This window comes from Echinops telfairi, unplaced genomic scaffold (genome assembly GCF_000313985.2).
Source record: "Echinops telfairi isolate 266 unplaced genomic scaffold, ASM31398v2 ScPeMD7_7469;HRSCAF=8507_0, whole genome shotgun sequence".
NCBI classification, from domain to species: domain Eukaryota; kingdom Metazoa; phylum Chordata; class Mammalia; order Afrosoricida; family Tenrecidae; genus Echinops; species Echinops telfairi.
In genome coordinates, this window is record NW_022111372.1 from 94,444,176 (window position 1) to 94,458,891 (window position 14,716).

Sequence of the window (14,716 nt, forward strand, 5' to 3'; positions counted from 1 at the left end):
GCCGCGGCCGGCCTGCCGGCCGCTCCTCCGACGCCGCCCCAGCCCCTCACCTGGCTCCGCTCCAGCAGCGTGTTAGAGCGGGACCGGACGGCGGCAGGCTCCAGCGCCAGAGTGGAGGGCTGCTGGACGCTGAGGGGCCTGAGAAAGGTGAAGTCACTGCCGTCCGAGGCGGGCGAAAAGCACGTCCTGTAGCAATGGCTCTGCGAGTCTGTGGGCCGCAGGGTCACCTCCATGTACTTGAGCGTGCCGTCTGAGCTCACCTGCAGGTTGGGGCTGGACTGCTTGTAAAAGTCCCGGGAGGGCGAGTCGTGGCGCCCGCAGCACTGCCCCGCATCCCCGTCCCCATCGGCGTGCCCGCAGAGGCACTTGGCAGACAGAAAGGTGAAGGTAACTAAAGACAAGAGACTGATGGTCGCTAGGGCCACAATGAGGTAAAGGGTAAGATCTGAAAGCTCGGGCGGGTTAGTGAGGAAGTCGCTGGATTGGGGCATTTCTTCGGGGTCCTCATCCTTCAAAGCCAGCAGCACCGTGGCGGTCGAGGACAGTGAAGGGTCACCATTGTCCCTCACTAGGACCACCACTTGCTGGGTGTCGGAGTCATCCTCCAGTAAGGCCCGGGCAGTGCGCACCTCCCCTGTGTGCGCAGACACGAAGAACAGTCCTGGGGCTGTGGACTGTGGCAACAGGGAATAGGAGAGCCATGCATTGTGGCCCGCATCAGCATCCACAGCGGTCACCTTGGTGACCAAGGAGCCAGGAGGGGCAGAGCGAGGGAGCCGCTGGGGGACTGAGAGTTCCCAACCAGGACGGGGGTGCAGCACAGCCGGGGCGTTATCATTCTGGTCCAGAACAAACACATGCAGGGATGCATTGGCCTGCAGTTGGGGAGAGCCAGAGTCTCGCACCCCCACCACAATCTGCAGCATCTGCAGCAGTTCATAGTCAAAGGTATGCTGCGCAAAGACCCGCCCATCCTCAGGGTTGACATACACAAAGGAGGAGGCAGGGGGTCCCTGAACCTGACTCCCTATGATGAAATAGGTGAGGCGGGCATTATCTCCTGCATCTGGGTCCAAGGCAGCCACTGTGCAGAGGAGGGAGCCTGGAGGCCGGTTTTCTGGGATGTAGGCAGTGTAGAGCTGCTGGGTGAAGCGCGGTGCATTGTCGTTAACGTCTGAAATGTTGAGTCTGAGGGTAAGGTGTGTGTGCAGGGGAGGTGAGCCAGCATCACTGGCCCGCAGCTCGATGATGTAGTGTGATGTAGCCTCTCGGTCCAAGGGTTGGCTGGTTAGCAGTGAGTAGTGGTTCTCAGAAGGCTTAATCTGAAATGGCAGGTCTGGAGAAATATCAAGGCTCACTTCACCATTTCTACCCGAGTCTCGGTCCCTCACGTTAAACAACCCCACGACTGTGCCCACTGATGTGCTCTCCAGGACAGGGTTGACCAAGGAGGCCAGGAGCACCTCTGGGGCATTGTCATTGGCATCCACCACATCCACTTGAATCACACAGTGACCTTCCATGGCTGGCTGCCCCTGGTCACGAGCTCTTGCATGAATTTCATAGAAACTTGAGTCCTCAAAGTCTATGGGCCCTGACACATGGATTGCTCCACTGTTAGGGTCCAGGCCAAAGAGATTCTGCACCGCCTCTGACGTGTGATCCCCAAAAGAGTAGTCTAGTTGGCCATTGGTACCCTCATCTGGATCGGTGGCATTGAGGCAGAGCAGTAGTGTACCTATTGGTGCATTCTCTGGGAGTCCCACACGCAGAACTGACGGCTGGAAGGTTGGCGCATTATCGTTGACATCCAGCACTATGACAGAGATAAGGGTGGTCCCTGAGCGGGCTGGGGTGCCCCCATCCACAGCAGTGAGCACCAGCTCATGCCTTGCCTGGGTTTCACGGTCCAGCTGCTGCTCTAGTACTAGTTCAGGGAACAACTTCCCATCTTTTAGCGTCTTCACATGCAGAGAGAAGTGGTCATTGGGGCTTAGCGTGTAGAAGCTCACGGTATTGGTGCCCACATCTGGATCCTGGGCACTATCCAGTGGGAATCGAGCCCCGGGTGCTGCTGATTCTGAGATGCGCACCTCTCGCTTAGGGGTGGCGAAGCTAGGAGAGTTGTCATTGAGATCCAGGATCTCTACCTCTATGCGGTTTAGTTCCAGAGGGTGTTCAGTCACCACCTGCACTGGCAGCAGGCAGCTGGTGCTGGCTCCACACAGACTCTCGCGGTCAATCTTTTGATTCACTGCCAAAGCACCACTCACCAAGCTCAGGGAAAAATAGCGCCCATTCTCCTCAGAGCCCAACCGCAGTCGGCGGCTGGACAGATCTGTCACCTTTAAGCCTAGATCTTGAGCAACATTCCCCACCAGCGTCCCCGGCTCAGACTCCTCCACCACTGAATAACGCAGCTGCCCAGACGCCCAGCCCCAGCAGCACAAGGACAACATGCACAGCACTTGCCATTTCCCAGGGAGCTGTGGGGTTGTCTTTGGCCCCATGACCCAGAAGTCCCTTCCTGGAGAGTGACTCTAGGCTGTCCTGTCTCCAAGGTAGACCCAGGGCTTGTAATGCAGCAGCTCAAATCGCTTATGCCTCCTTCCAGTCTCTTAAAAACTGCTCCGAGGTCTGTCTGCCTGCCTGTAGCAGTTCTTCTTAGTCACCAAATGGCGGGGGTGGGTGGGGAGGGAGGGGAGTTGAATTGGAGCTGGGGGAGGAGAGGCGGGCAAGAAGAGCAGATCCCCCACCTCAGCTCTGAATCTGATTGGCCAAAAAGTCTGTCTGCTCGCAACCAATTATGAAGCCTCCTTAGCCCTGGAAAGCTTAGGAATAGGCACAGCAAGTCTGTGTCACAGGAGCCTCCCCACTCATTTCGTGCCGCAGGTTGATCAGCCCCCTTGGCAGCAAAGTTTGACAGCTCAGATGGTGCTCAGCAGGGGAGACAAAATAGTACAAAACTCTTCAGTGTTCTGCCCCAGCAACTTCCTGCACAACTTTTAGAAGCTTCCACTACTTTCCTTGAAGCAACAACAAAATATATCCCTCTGGGAAAGGCAAAACCCATGTGTTCTCTCTCCCTCCCCGCATCCTGTCCAACACTGCTAGGGTGAAAGAAAACATTTGTTAGGACCCCGAAGTGTTTTGCTCTGTCTGACTCCAGCATGCTTTTTGGAAAATCTCGATATCAGCTGATGGCTATAGAACTCAGCGTTTCCAAGATCCTGGATGTGTACTGTGGAATGAGCATCACCATTTGTTCAGGTAAGGGAAACATTTCTGGAAATGATCCAGGTCACCCAAGAGAGTGATCAGAGGCTAATTCAAGAGAATCAGACTTAAACTCTACAGAGTGACTGTCTCTGTGAATTCCCCAACCTCAGTCAGTTTTCTGACCTTCAGTGACCTCACTCGCAGTTCTGTTTCCAAAGAGGTAATTCCTACCCCCCTCAAATCTACTGCATCCTGGACTTGGAGCCCTGAAGACTTGGACCAAAATGCCTCTGCGACAATCATGCTAAGTCAGTGTCTTTCTACTCCCTTGATTCTCGCTCTCTCTTTTTCTTTTTTGTCTTCTCTGCTGTGTTTCAAGCAGAGGGTTCCCTTCACAGTATATTTGGGAATATTAGCTCTTATAGCTGTGAAAGCTCTTACCTCCCCCAATCCATTGGGAAATGGCAACCTGAAGTCAAGATACTCCACAACCTGCCCCCTTCATTCATAGGAAAAGCAAAGAAAGCAGCCATCTTGGTTTAGGAGATTGCCTGGTGCAGCAAAGCCTTGTGCATGATAGCTTTCCATGTGCCCGGGTGCCAGCAGCATGCTTCCACAACAGCCTGACATTTAGTCTCCCATGACTCTTTCTTCTTACTCTTGGCTATGACCACAACCCACCCCAAGTACTAATCTGTGACAACTCCCTGGCTAATTCACAAAAACACTTCTAAAGCACAGCATCTACCACATAGTTATCACCCACAAAAATGGTGACATCACTACGGGCACTTACAGAGAGGCCAGTACTCTCCGGGACACAGCCCAGCCATGTGCCTGCATTGGAGCAGCCCTCAGGCATTGGCCGCGCCTGTGAAGGTCTCACCTCTAGCCCATAGAGAAGATCAGAGGGTGGGCAGCTTGGGCGAACAGGCTCCCCTGCCATAGGTGCACTGGGTGACTTCACCATCATGAAGCTATCGCTCCGAGTGGGTGCAGAAGCCAGGGGTGTACAGCCATGGGAGTGGCCGCCCACATCGACAAACTTGATAGGATCATCTGACCCTAGCTGGATTCGGAGGATCCCATTGGAAGGAGGAAGCCCCTCCCTCCTTCGAGATCGGGTGAGACAGGCACAAGTGCCAGCAGGAAAGCAGGTCACTCCGCATGCAGCCCCACGCAGACACTTAGAGAGTAGTGCCACGAAGGAGCCAAAGGAGACAAAGCAAATTGCCACAAGAGACACAGCCAAGTAGAGGGTCAGACGGGATTCTCCTTCCCTTGGAGCTGAAGATTCTCGGAGATCAGGGACAACCGGATGAGTATCTTCCTCCAGGGACACCAGGAGAGTAACAGAGGTAGAGAGTGGTGGATTACCACTATCCTTCACCACAATGACCAGCTTCTGTGGTGGGAGATCAGCTGGGATGGGAACAGCCGTCCGCACCTCTCCAGCATAGCGAGAGACTGCAAACAGGCTGGGATCTGGGGCCTCCAGGAGCTGATAGGAAACCCAAGCATTGTAGCCCGAATCCAAGTCCACGGCCGTCACCTTTGTGACTAGGTGTCCAGCACCAACTGATGGAGGCAGTGCTTGGGGACATAAGGAGCCAGGCCGGGCTCGAGGGCGGAGCACAGCTGGAGCATTGTCGTTGAGGTCCAGCACAAAGAGGCGAACCGTGACGGTACTGCTAAGGGGTGGGTTGCCTCGGTCTCTGGCCTGTACCTCGAACTGTAGTGTCTGAGTTTGCTCATAGTCAAAGGAGCGAGTAGCATGAACAGCTCCCGTCTGGGGGTTCAGAGAGATGAAAGAGGACGCCGACACATCTCGGTTTCTGGGCTCCAGGAGAGAGTAGGAGATCAGCGCATTCAAGCCAGAGTCTGGGTCAGAAGCTGCAAGGGAGCAAAGCAGGTCCCCTGGGCGATTGTTCTCAGGGACAAACACCTCATGGGACCTCTGGAAGAAAGAGGGTGGGTTATCATTCACATCTGAAATGTTGAGGAAAATCGTCCTGTGGGTACTCAAAGGGGGGTTCCCAGCATCAGAAGCAGTGACCAAGATGTCATAGCTGGATTTAGCCTCTCGGTCCAAAGTTCCAGCAGTCACCAGAGAAAACTGGTTTCTGAAAGCAGACTTGAGAGCGAATGGCAAGTGGTCAGGGATCCGGAGGCTGACATCTCCATTTGACCCCGAGTCAGGGTCCTGCACGCTGATGAGTGCTACCACGGTGCCAGGTTCTGCGTTCTCTGGGAGGGTCCCAAGTTCTGAGGTCACCGTGATGTGGGGGGCGTTGTCGTTTACATCCAGGAGATCCACCCGAAGACTGCAGTGTTGTTCCATGGCTGGAGAACCTCCATCTCGAGCCCGCACATCAAATTCATAGTAATTCTCGCTCTCAAAATCTAGGGGCCCCTGAAGGGTAAGCTTGCCAGTAGTGGGGTGCAAGCTAAAGAGGTTTCTCACACGATCAGGGGTGTGACCACTGAAAGAAAAGGTGACGTTACCGCTGGGACCCAGGTCCGGGTCAGAGGCATTGAGCTGTATGAGCACCATGCCGGCTGGAGCGCTCTCCAAAACGCTAATCCTGTAGCTCGATTGCTGGAAGGCCGGGGCGTTGTCATTTACGTCCAGCACGGAGACCCGGAGCTCCGCTGTGCCCGACCTGGGGGGGTTCCCGCCATCCACAGCAGTCAGCACCAGGCGGTAGTCCGATTGCTTCTCCCTATCCAAGGGCTTCTCCAGGAGCAGCTCTGGGACCAGGCTGCCGTCGCTGCGCTTCTTGACATCCAGGGCGAAGTGTTCGTTGGAGCTCAGCCTATAGCTGCTGATGGAGTTACTCCCCACATCTGCATCCTGAGCCTTTTCCAAGGGGAAACGCTGTCCTGGAGGAGCTGCCTCCCCAATTTCCAAGTCCAGTTGCTGCCGAGGAAATCGGGGGGCGTGATCATTCACATCGACGATTTCGACCTCCGCTCGGTACATCTCCAAAGGCCCTTCGGTTACAAACTCCAGAGGCACGATGCAGCTGGCACTCAGCCCACACAGTGCCTCTCGATCGAGTGGGCTCTTGATGAGCAGGGCCCCGCTGTCCAAATCCACACGGAAGTGCCTCTGGTTCACCTCTCCAGCGACCTGCAGCCTCCGAGCAGACAGACTCTCTGGATCCAGCAGGAAATCTTGGGCGACATTCCCTACAAAAGTCCCTTCCTGTGACTCCTCTGGGACTGGGTAGCGGATCTGCCCACAAACATAGCCCAGGTGGCAAAAGAGGAACAAAAGGGTAGCTCCCCGCCAGGTTTCTGCCCAGCTTCTCACCTTGCGGAGCATTGCTGCCTCCCGCCAGCTGTCTACCTAGAGCTGGCGAGCCCGAAGACGCCGACCCGCCCCAAGCGGCCACAGCAGCCGGAGACACCTATCTCCTTTTCCCCGCGCCAGCTCTGGCACGGCTCGGCCGGCGCCGTAAGGGTTACGCGCCGCTTTTTGCTGGTGGCGGGGTAGATTTGTCTGCCTTTCACCATCCGATTGGCAGACAGCGGTTCCTAGGCTCAGCCAATAGGCTGAGCAGAGAACGTCCCAATAGCAGCAGGGTTAATGCGTCGCAGCAAAGGGGGGGGAGGGGGGCGGCGAAAGAAAAAGAAAAGAAAATCCTGTATTTTCACCTTCCTCCCGCCCAACGGCATTTCTTTTCACGGGTTATTATCTTTGTGGAGCCGTAGTCAACATATATGTTTTTGTTTTTGTTTTTCCCCCCCAAAACAGACCAATGCCCCGCCCCCTTTTGGTTAGGCAAGCACTACAGATGAGCCTTAGCAACCAGCAGCCCAGAGAGCCAGTAGCCATTTGAGACTGGACACTCTATTCACGGCGGTGTTGTCATCAACCAATATTGTAAGCGGGTAGCTTCGCTCTCATTCTAACTGTACTAGAGCAGCAGCTACTGAGAAGCCTTGCCATATATTCAAATCTCTGCCTCTCGGCAGCATATTCAGAAGCGTATCCATCTCTTTGCAAACACGGCTTACACAGTAATGTAGACAATACAATTTATGCAGTACACGTTTTTATCGTAACAAGAGGCACAGCGGATATCAAACCTCTCTTATTCAAACACTTGCTAGTCATATATTAAAATGCCATTCAGTGATTTCCAAGACGGTACAGAAGCAGATGAAGTGGGGTAGAGGAAGCCAGGAGAGGGAGATGTTCCAAATCAGTAAAGAATCAGGGTGTCTGGAAGGCGTTAACGATTGGATCTCATTACCTGGCAGAATGCTAATGTTCACAGATTTAACAACTTCCTCGAATGATTGGGATCTGCTACCAATAGGATTGTGCCTACAAATCCCCTTTATTTGACACCACAGCAGCTTGATGTGTTGTTAATTACCAACAGAGACCTTTTTTAAAGTGTAAGCTTTTCACTTAGCCCCATGGGGCTTTTTGGAACTGGAGTCTTGATCTCACCCCACCCCCACTCCCTATCAGAACCTTCCAGGAGACTGGCACAAACACAGAAAACAGTTCATTTCACACTGTAGGCACTTGCAAGCTGCCATCTGAGTGGCAAACACACCAGAACACAGGACAAGAGAAATCTGGGCATGAGAATTCTGAACGTATCCACATCCTTACCCATGTTAAAACTGTCTGTCAAAACCAGCAGCAAAACCTAAGGTTCTGATCTTCCCCAGAATGTTTCCCAACCATTGAATAGCCTCAGGAATATCCTTGCGGCTAGCGTCAGGCCACAACCAACCTACTGGTCTCAGAGCGGGTAGATCTGGTTTTCTGTGTTCTTTTCACAAAATCCCTAAACCCCGCTCCATGGAAATGGTGGAGGTAGAAGTCAGCCCGACTGACAGCACTTGAGTCATCATCCAGTTACCTGAGTCAAAATTCTGGAGAACCCTTTGACTCATTCATTCCGCTCCTTCACCTCTACCGTATGTCAATCAGTAAGCTCTGATGGCTTTACTGTAGCATCGCCCTCCCTTAGACACTGCACTGGGTTGGCCGGATCTCCTCAAATATTGCTGTGGCCTCCTGTTATCTTTGGTCCCGGCCCCCAAATTCCAATCTATTTCCATCATGTCTGTCAGAGAACTCTCTAACACAAAAACTGATGACATCATATGTGTATCGTTTAAAAATTCTGCAGTGACAATCATCTATACAAAATAAAATAAAGTCTTAACATGGCTTAATGCCTACTCTGCCTGTTTGTGTCACCTCATCTCCTAAATAGACACACTCATTTTAGGGGTCAGCAGCAATGAAATAACGTGATTCCTTTGAATGAAATTTTGTGTAATGCCTTTTTCCCCCCCGCTCCCCACCTTTCTTTCTTTCTTAAAAAAAAGTTTTATTGGGGACTTGTACAACTCATCACAATCTGTACATCCATCCATTGTGTCAAGCACATTTGTACATTTGTTGACCTCATCATTCTCAAAACATTTGCTTTCTACTTGAGTCCTTGGTGTTAGCTCATTTTCCCCCCTCCCTGCACCTCTTCCCTCATGAACTCTGATCATTTATAACTTACTATTATTTTGTCATGTCTTACACTGTCCAATATCTCCCTTCACCCACTTTTTTGTTGTCCGTCCCCCAGGGAGGGGGTTATATGTAGGTCCTTGGAAACCATTCCTCCTTTCTACCCTATCTTCCCACCACCCTCCCAGTATTGCCACTCTCACTACTGGTCCTGGCGGGTTAGTCTGTCCTGGATTCCCAGTGTTTCTAGTTCCTATCTGTACCAGTGTACATCCTCTGGTCTAGCCTGATTTGTAAGGTAGAATTGGGATCATGATAGTGGAGGGGGGAGCATTTAGGAATTAGAGGAAAGTTGCATGTTTCATCGTTGCTTCACTGCACCCTGACTGGCTCATCTCCTCCCGGTGCCCTTTCTGTAAGGGGATGTCCATTTGTCTACTGATGGGCTTTGGGTCCCCACTCTACAATTCCCCTCATTCACAATGATCTGATTTTTTGTTCTTTGATGCCTGATACCTTATCCCTTCAACAACTTGTGATCCCACAGGCTGGTGTGCTTCTTCCATGTGGTCTTTGTTGCTTCTGAGCTGGATGGACCGTTGTTTACCTTCAAGCCTTTAAGACCCCACATTTGCTTATGCACCCACTTTGTCTTCAGTGATCATGTAGGGAAGGTGAGCATCATGGAATGCCAGTTTAATAGAACAAGGTGTTCTTGCATTGAGGGAGTACTTGAGTGGAGGCCCCATGTCCATCTGTTACCTTAATACGAAACCTATAAATATATGCACATAGATCTATTTCCCCATCATATATATATTTACATATGTATATGCCTGTATTTAGACCTCTATAAATGCCTCCTACTTCTTTCCTCTATTTCCTTTTACTTCCCTCTTGTCCCACTTTCTTCTTTGCTATTTGACAAATTGCTATTCATCCTTTATTACTGAGTTCAAGCATCATCACCTCTGTAAAGTCTTCCCTGATCCCAGTTTGGTGTTTCCTGCTCATTGTTTCCGATGCTGCTTGTATATGCAGACCTCAATTACAATTTATTTTGTGCATGTTTGTTTCCCTCCTCTGGCACACACTGTATCTGGATGCCATGAACAGGTGTCATTTTATCTTTTATAAGTGCCCAGCATAGTATCTGATACATAAGGATGTTCAATAAATGGAAAATTGTTGGTATTATAATTTATTGTTTCCACAAATATGTATCCAGTACTTGCTCTGTAAAGGCACTTATTTATATGCCTTTACTCTTTTACTCTCAACAACTTCACAAAGTCAGTACTACCTTTGTTTTATAGATGAGGAAATGAGTTTGGAGATATTAAATGACTCGTCTAGAACTGTACAACTAATATGTGCAGTATTAGCCCCCCATTCCTAGTCTGGCAACAAGTAAAGCCCTTTTCTACAATATCGTAAGTGATTTTTTTTCTGTCAGTTTGTCACTCCTGTAACCATACGTTGACCCTCTACTGATGTTCTTTAATATTCAAGCACTGGACCTCTTACAAGTCTCAATCCCTTATATTGGCAAGTTCATACCAAAATAAACAGGCACACAGGCTGTTTGCTAGACTCAAACCATGATAAACCCTTAATCCTACATGAGGGGGCTTTAACAAGTTGTGGGGGAAATGGAATTGAAAGATAATAAAGGCCTCTTGCATATCCTAGACTTGACACTTTTATGCCAACTATGTGATTCTCCCATATCTAGATTTTCAAAAGTCTTATTGAGATATAATTCATATGCCATATACTCCATTCATTTAAAGTGTAAAATTCAATTTTTTAGTATATTCAGAACTGTGAAACATCACTAAAATCTAATTATAGAATATGTTTTTCACTCCAACATGAAACTCCACATCCATTACCCTGTTGCCCGAGCACTGGCAGTTTTGAAAGGAAATTTTTTTTCTTTTGGATAATTGAAATGCCATCTTATATCTTCTCTAAAATGCTCTTCTAGTGCAATTCTATAGAATGCTCTAAGGTTGGCAAATGGCATTATAACGTTCTTTAAACTGGGCCTTCCTTGTTCAATCAAGCTGAACACCAGAGTAACACTTTGTTTTAGAAATAGGATAATGGATAGATTGGAAGGTTCTGGGATGATCGTTTTCTCACTTATCTCACCTTGGAACCATCTGGGAGTCTCCAGAGGTTATTCATGTGGGTGTCCCATACACAGCGATTACACTGGGTTGTGGCCTCAGCATCAGAATTGTTAGAAGATCCCTAGGTGACTCTAGTGAACAACCATGTTTGCAAACATTGTTCTTAGGAAAAAGACAGTTGTTTTCCAGGCTCACCAGAACCACAAGTGCTTTTCTCTGGCTTTCATACCTGATCATCTTTGACTATACCTAAATTTGCTAATTTCCAATGAACCACTAATAAAAAATCTTAATAGTAATAGCTAATAGTTATTGCACACATATTCCCTTTTTGCATGGGACACATGTTTAGAAAGAGTAAGTAATGTATAGTTAAGAAGTGGTGAAACCTCCTTTGCCTAACTGCAGAATCCCAGGGTTGAATGAAATAGTATTTCTCCGCAGTAACAAAGTAAGAGTTTCTTTCACAGTTGGAAGTGCACATAAATTTACCTTCTAGACAAAGGCCTTGAAATAATCAGCACATCATCCTGAATGAATAAAAGTTTTACTTTTCAAAGGCTATGAATTTATATGTCTGCCTAGAGAAATAATGCTGGAGGACAGAGGATGGCACTAGGGCACAAAAGGGCTATCGTTTTGTACTTTATGTTATTGTGGATCGTCTGGATTTATTTTTCAGAAAAAAGTACTTTATACTCAGCAGTGACTGTCTTTTGGCTTGGAGAGTACAGCTAATTGATGGTTTTCTTCATAATTTTCTGTATTTCCCAATTTTCAACAATGTACATTATAGAATTACTTTTATGTAAATATGTTGTGTCAGTTAAAAAAAAGTGCACACCATTTCATGTAGTGTGCTTGAAGTAAAATTTAAGAGATGCCTAGAATTTTCTTTCATAGAAAATTCCTTGAGAATGAGGTACAGGATGTGTGTAGGCTACGGAAAAGTATAAGCTAACTGTTATTATTTAATGAAGAAAGATGGATGCATGAGGTCGTTTCTATATTCCTAGCTGCTGCCCCTAGCTAGAGGTCTCTAGTATTGTGGTCCCAATGCGAATGACACCTGGTTAGAGTGCTGAAATACACTTTAAGGGTCTCTGAGTCTTGATGATGAGTGCTGAGGGTGGGAATTAGGTCCACAGATGAGTCAATTAACTCCAACCTGAAATGAGAGCAAGGCCCACGCTAGCACGACCATCCCCTCCTCAAAAAGGAGAAACTCGATCTAAGGAGAAGACCAGGTGGAAGTGTGGCAGCATCCTCAGGAAAACATTCGAAAAACGGCCCTTTACCTTCCTGCACAAGGTACAAGCATTAAAAAGTCTTAGTATCATTCTGGGCTGGATTGCCACCCCTTACCTGTCCAGGAGGGGCGCTCTCTGCACCCAACACCTGCCTATAGAACACAGGGTCGCAGCTTCGCAGCGTGTTTTGGTGGCTGGACAGTGGGCTGGCGGCATTGGGTTTCTTCAGCAGGGGATCACTGCGTCGGGAATCCGTGGTGAGGTACACCTGATGGTAGAGGTGCGGCGTAACAGGTAACAGACCGCCCGGCAGAGCATCCGTGTGCAACGAGGGACCTGGTGTCCGGTACAGGGAGCTCGCGGGACCTCGGTACAAGTACCTGGATTGCTTCCACTTGTAAACTTTGAATATGATCACTCCCAAGACTGTGGCTGCGAACACCACAGAGACGAGGATTAGGGAGAGAAGTAGATAGAAGGTGAGATTTTTATTCTGCTCCCCGGGGTCAGAGCCAGACGGGAACTCAGCCCGGGCCTCTGGCGATTCCTCAGTTACTGACACAGTCAGGGTGGCAGTGGTGGACAGCGACGGCTCCCCATTATCTGTGATCAAGACCGTGAGAATCTGCCTGGGTGAATCTGTGTCCTGGACAGGGCGGGCTGTGCTGACCTGACCCGAGCGAAGTCCGACATTAAAAAGACTCTGGTTGGGGGCTCCCAAGAGATTGTAGGAAAGCCAGGCATTGTGCCCTGCATCTGCGTCCCAGCCTACCACCCGCGTGATCAAGTGGCCCGCCGAGGTACCTCGAGGCAGTGTCTCCACGGAGCTCCTGTCTGGCCAGGGGTATAGAACTTGGGGAGCATTGTCATTTCGGTCAGTGACGAATATGTTCAAGCTAATGTTGGTGGTCAGGACTGGGGTGCCGCCATCGCTGATAAGTGCTGTTAGTTCGAACTCTCGTTGGTCCTCGTGGTCCAGGGCTATTAAGGATGACACGACGCCACTGTCACGACTGATGGCGAAATAACGACCCACCAAACCAGCCTCACCTCCTGGTTCCAAGAGAGAAAAGGATAGGCGAGCATTGTGTGGGGCGTCGGGATCCCAGACGCTTAGGTTTAGTATTGGAACGCCAGGGAGGTTATTTTCCTCAACGTATACGTCGTAGGAAGATTGGGAAGATTGTGGAGGGTTGTCGTTGATGTCAGACACTAGGACGTGCACTGTAGTAAGGGCTGAGAGGGAAGGGGTCCCTGAGTCTCTAGCCGTGAGGCTGAGGTTGTATTCTGGGACGGCCTCGCGATCCAGGGCTGCGCTGGTTTTTAAAGTGAAGTAATTCTGGAGGGAAGACGTGAGGCTGAAGGGGAGACCTGGAGGAACCTCGCAAGCCACCAGGCCGTTCTCCCCAGCATCCAGATCCGTCACGCTGAGCAAAGCAATGACAGTCCCTAGGGGGGCATCCTCAGGGACAGGACTGTACACAGAGGTGACTGTAATCTCCGGGGCATTGTCATTCACGTCCATAACCTCTACCAAAACTTTGCAATGTGCTCCTTCGGGATTGGCGCCTTTGTCTTTGGCCTGGATGTAAATCTCGTGGAGTTTCGTGTCTTCAAAGTCCAATTGGCCCTTGATGGTCAGTAAGCCAGTGACGGGATCTAAGGCGAATAGGTCCTGCACGCCAGCACGAGTGTGGCTGCCGAAAGAGTACACAATTTCACCGTTGGGGCCTTCATCCAGGTCTGTCGCTCGGACTTGCACCACGCGCGTGCCTGCGGGTGCATCTTCCCGGACCCGCGCCCGGTACAAGGACTGATTGAAGGCCGGGACATTGTCATTCGCGTCCAAAACAGTGATTCGAATGGGAAGACTGGAGGAGCGGGGCGGGGTCCCGCCATCTAAAGCCGTCAGCACCAACTGGATCCTTGGCTCCCGCTCCCAGTCCAGGGCGCGCTCCAGCACCAGCTCCGCGTACTTGGTGCCGTCCTCCCGCGTCTGCACGCGCAGCGCGAAGTACTCGTTGGGGCTCAGCTCATACGTTTGTAAAGAGTTGCTGCCCACATCGGGATCGTGCGCGCTCTCGAGTGGGAAGCGCGTCCCCAGCGCCACAGCCTCGCTAATCTCCAATTCCATTTCCCGGGTAGGGAAAGAGGGATTGTTGTCGTTGATGTCCTGGATCACCACTTCCGCTCGGAACAATTCCAGCGGCCTCTCCAAGATCAACTCCAGAGTTACAGTGCAGGAGGGCAGGGTCCCGCACAGCTCCTCGCGGTCCAGACGGTCGTTCACGAACATCTCTCCCGTCTCCCAGTTCACCTCAAAGAATTTCCTGCTAGCCCCGGACACCACCCGGAGCCTGCGGACCGACAGGCTGCGGGGATCCAGGCCCAGGTCCGCGACCACGTTGCCCACTGCGAAACCCTTCGCTCTTTCCTCCGAGATCTCATAGCGAATGTGGGCGGACGCCTGGGGCTCTAAGACAGCGAGCAGCGCCAAGACTCCCAGCACGCTCCCGGGGCTCACCAGTCCGCTGCTCCGGGCCGCTGGGACCATCTCACTCGAAGGCAGTTCGCGCAGGGGGGGCCCGACCGTCCCGGCTGTTTCGCGGAGA

General features: G+C 50.7%; 3 protein-coding genes across 3 annotated transcripts in view; all 3 read right to left on the minus strand.

Annotated features, from left to right (window-relative positions):
* PCDHGC5 (protocadherin gamma subfamily C, 5) overlaps window positions 1-2,518 on the minus strand; it is a 26,221-nt gene extending 23,703 nt beyond the window's left edge. Inside the window, exon 1 of the mRNA XM_045284727.1 lies at window positions 51-2,518. Within this exon, the coding sequence (XP_045140662.1) occupies window positions 51-2,510 (2,460 nt within the window). The 5' untranslated portion in view covers window positions 2,511-2,518. The remainder of the gene's footprint in view (window positions 1-50) is intronic.
* A 1,431-nt stretch (window positions 2,519-3,949) lies between these two features.
* Window positions 3,950-6,619, minus strand: LOC105979154 (protocadherin gamma-C4). The gene has a single exon (XM_013006178.2). It carries the CDS (start codon window positions 6,545-6,547, stop codon window positions 3,950-3,952), a length of 2,598 nt encoding a protein of 865 aa, XP_012861632.1. The 5' UTR covers window positions 6,548-6,619.
* A 5,555-nt stretch (window positions 6,620-12,174) lies between these two features.
* Window positions 12,175-14,658, minus strand: LOC101662381 (protocadherin gamma-C3). Its single transcript, XM_013004719.1, has one exon. It carries the CDS (start codon window positions 14,656-14,658, stop codon window positions 12,175-12,177), a length of 2,484 nt encoding a protein of 827 aa, XP_012860173.1.
* Between the last annotated feature and the right edge of the window lie 58 nt (window positions 14,659-14,716).